The sequence below is a fragment of the Condylostylus longicornis genome, unplaced genomic scaffold (genome assembly GCF_029603195.1).
Source record: "Condylostylus longicornis isolate FDR11 unplaced genomic scaffold, ASM2960319v2 ptg000762l, whole genome shotgun sequence".
Taxonomy (NCBI): Eukaryota; Metazoa; Arthropoda; class Insecta; order Diptera; family Dolichopodidae; genus Condylostylus; species Condylostylus longicornis.
The window spans coordinates 18,054-20,299 of record NW_026578708.1 but is presented as its reverse complement, the minus strand read 5'-3'; the positions used below and the strand labels follow the sequence as shown (position 1 = coordinate 20,299).

Genomic DNA, 2,246 nt, shown 5'->3' with positions numbered 1-2,246 from the left:
AAGCTGATTGAACCTCTTTTAGATGCAGAATAAACCTTGTATGAAAAAAATGTTTGCTCAACTATAAGCTTGCGTGATTACTTGGGGGGTTGGAATCAGTTAGGTGTTAACCAAAACGTTCAACAAATTCTCGTGGGGGTTAAGTCTCTGTAATACTGATGAAGAAGTGTTTGACCTAGCGATTTGGGACAAACACATGTACAAGCGGTCCAGTCACCATATTAAGCCGATGCGATTCTTCAAACGTAAACGATGCAAGAAAATCTTGCAAGGGTTCTCATTGGTGTTATGCCATGGACCGCTAGCATCTTCTGAGGTTGGTGGAAACAGTCGTAACGATGAAGAACATAACTCTTCATTCCCAAATCGTGAAGCAGCTCCATCAAACCCAAATCTCAGAGGCGGTTCATCCCAAGACATTTTCAGCTCATTCGTTCCGGTAGAATTAAGTATCAAATTCCGAAATCTCCAAGACGCGTCCCGGACACCCAATGTCACTCCACCCTCAAATACATTCTCGACATTCAAGCCAGATGCACCTCAGACATCCAACCCAAATCTCGGAGGCCGAAACATGTTCGTCAGCTCAAACGCCTCCCGGACACCCAATCAAGACGGCTCCGGCACTCCACCCTCAAGTACATCCACGACATTCAAGCCAGATGCACCTCAGACATCCAACCCAAATCTCGGAGGCCGAAACATGTTCGTCAGCTCAAACGCGTCCCGGCCACTCAATCAAGACGGCTTCAGCACTCCACCCTCAAGTACATCCACGACATTCAAGCCAGATGCACCTCAGACATCCAACCCAAATCTCGGAGGCCGAAACATGTTCGTCAGCTCAAACGCCTCCCGGACACCCAATCAAGACGGCTCCGGCCCTCCACCCTCAAATGCATTCATGTCGACTCCTCAAAACCCCATCGCATCCAAGCAATCCAATTCAAATCTTAAGGGAGGTTCATTCGGGAATGCGTGTACCAGCTTACATCGTCAACCAAAAAATCAGCGAGTGACTTCTTTAGAGCTCGACAAGCTCGATAAACTTTTGTCGGATCTCAGTTCCTACTCCTCGACACCATCTGATGCAAGTTCCCCTGGATTTCCTCCCATGTCCTCAACCACTAAGGTTCCATCTGCATCAGGGACCCCCGCACCCGGTCAAGCCGCGTCTTCAACCCCTAAGGTCCCATCTGCATCAGGGACCCCCGCACCCGGTCAAGCCGCGTCTTCAACCCCTAAGGTCCCATCTGCATCAGGGACCCCCGCACCCGGTCAAGCCGCGTCTTCAACCCCTAAGGTCCCATCTGCATCAGGGACCCCCGCACCCGGTCAAGCCGCGTCTTCAACCCCTAAGGTTGCATCCTATTCAAGGACCCGCGCACCCGGTCAAGCCGCGTCCTTAACCCCTAAGGTTGCATCTGATTCAACTACCCCCGCGCCCGGTCAAGCCGCGTCCTTAACCCCTAAGACAAGGACCCCCGCGCCCGGTCAAGCCGCGTCCTTAACCCCTAAGACAAGGACCCCCGCGCCCGGTCAAGCCGCGTCCTCTGAGGATCAACCCAGTCGAGAAGGTCTAGAGATTTCCTCGTCCACCGTACCTATCGTCCCTAGTGGTACACTCGTTCCTATCGTCCACCACAATCCGGCAGGGGGGCCAGAAAGGATTGAAGCCAACGGCAGTGTCGAGGAGAGAATTGTAGTTTCTTCAACATCTACACCCGCATCTCAAACCTTATCCACCAGGCGTGGAGATGATAGAAATCAACGGATTGGTTGTCGCGTCCTGCTGCGTCGGAGCTTCTTGATTGGCTTCACTGCTGCCCTTGCCTGTTTTGTTGCTTTGTTGTTGGTCGTAGGTTCAACGAAACCATCTCCGTCATAAGAGAAACAGTCATTGAACCTCCGTTTCAGTAGTCGACCTTTTTTTTACCACTTTGTTAACACCTTTTTTTTTACCGCCTTGTTTGGTGTGGAATTGTTGACTGTAGAGAGTCATCCACAGATTGGTCAGCGGTCGCCCTAGTATCGTGGGAACATGCTTCTTCAGCTTGATTTCGCTGCACGCGTGGATGCGTGCGACGGGAAATGGCGAGTTTGTGGCCGGACGTGTAGGAAAGCATGAGACGACGAAGACGGCGCGAAGCAGGAGTTGGCGTTGCTTCGTTGGCCGTGACGTCAGTAGAAGAGCCAGGCTCGTTCGAGGAATTTGAAGGGGGTGGTGTTCCCTCGCCTTCAATGTC

The 2,246-nt window shown here is 51.9% G+C and overlaps 1 protein-coding gene across 1 annotated transcript; it reads left to right on the top strand.

The window, feature by feature from the left end:
- The first annotated feature begins 229 nt into the window (after positions 1-229).
- On the top strand, positions 230-1,888 carry LOC129618210 (mucin-2-like). The gene has a single exon (XM_055533014.1). It carries the CDS (start codon positions 230-232, stop codon positions 1,886-1,888), a length of 1,659 nt encoding a protein of 552 aa, XP_055388989.1.
- The last annotated feature ends 358 nt before the right edge of the window (positions 1,889-2,246 follow it).

Excerpts from the sequence above, each read along its gene's own strand:
- LOC129618210 (XM_055533014.1), top strand. The coding sequence starts at position 230 with ATGCGATTCTTCAAACGTAAACGATGCAAGAAAATCTTGCAAGGGTTC.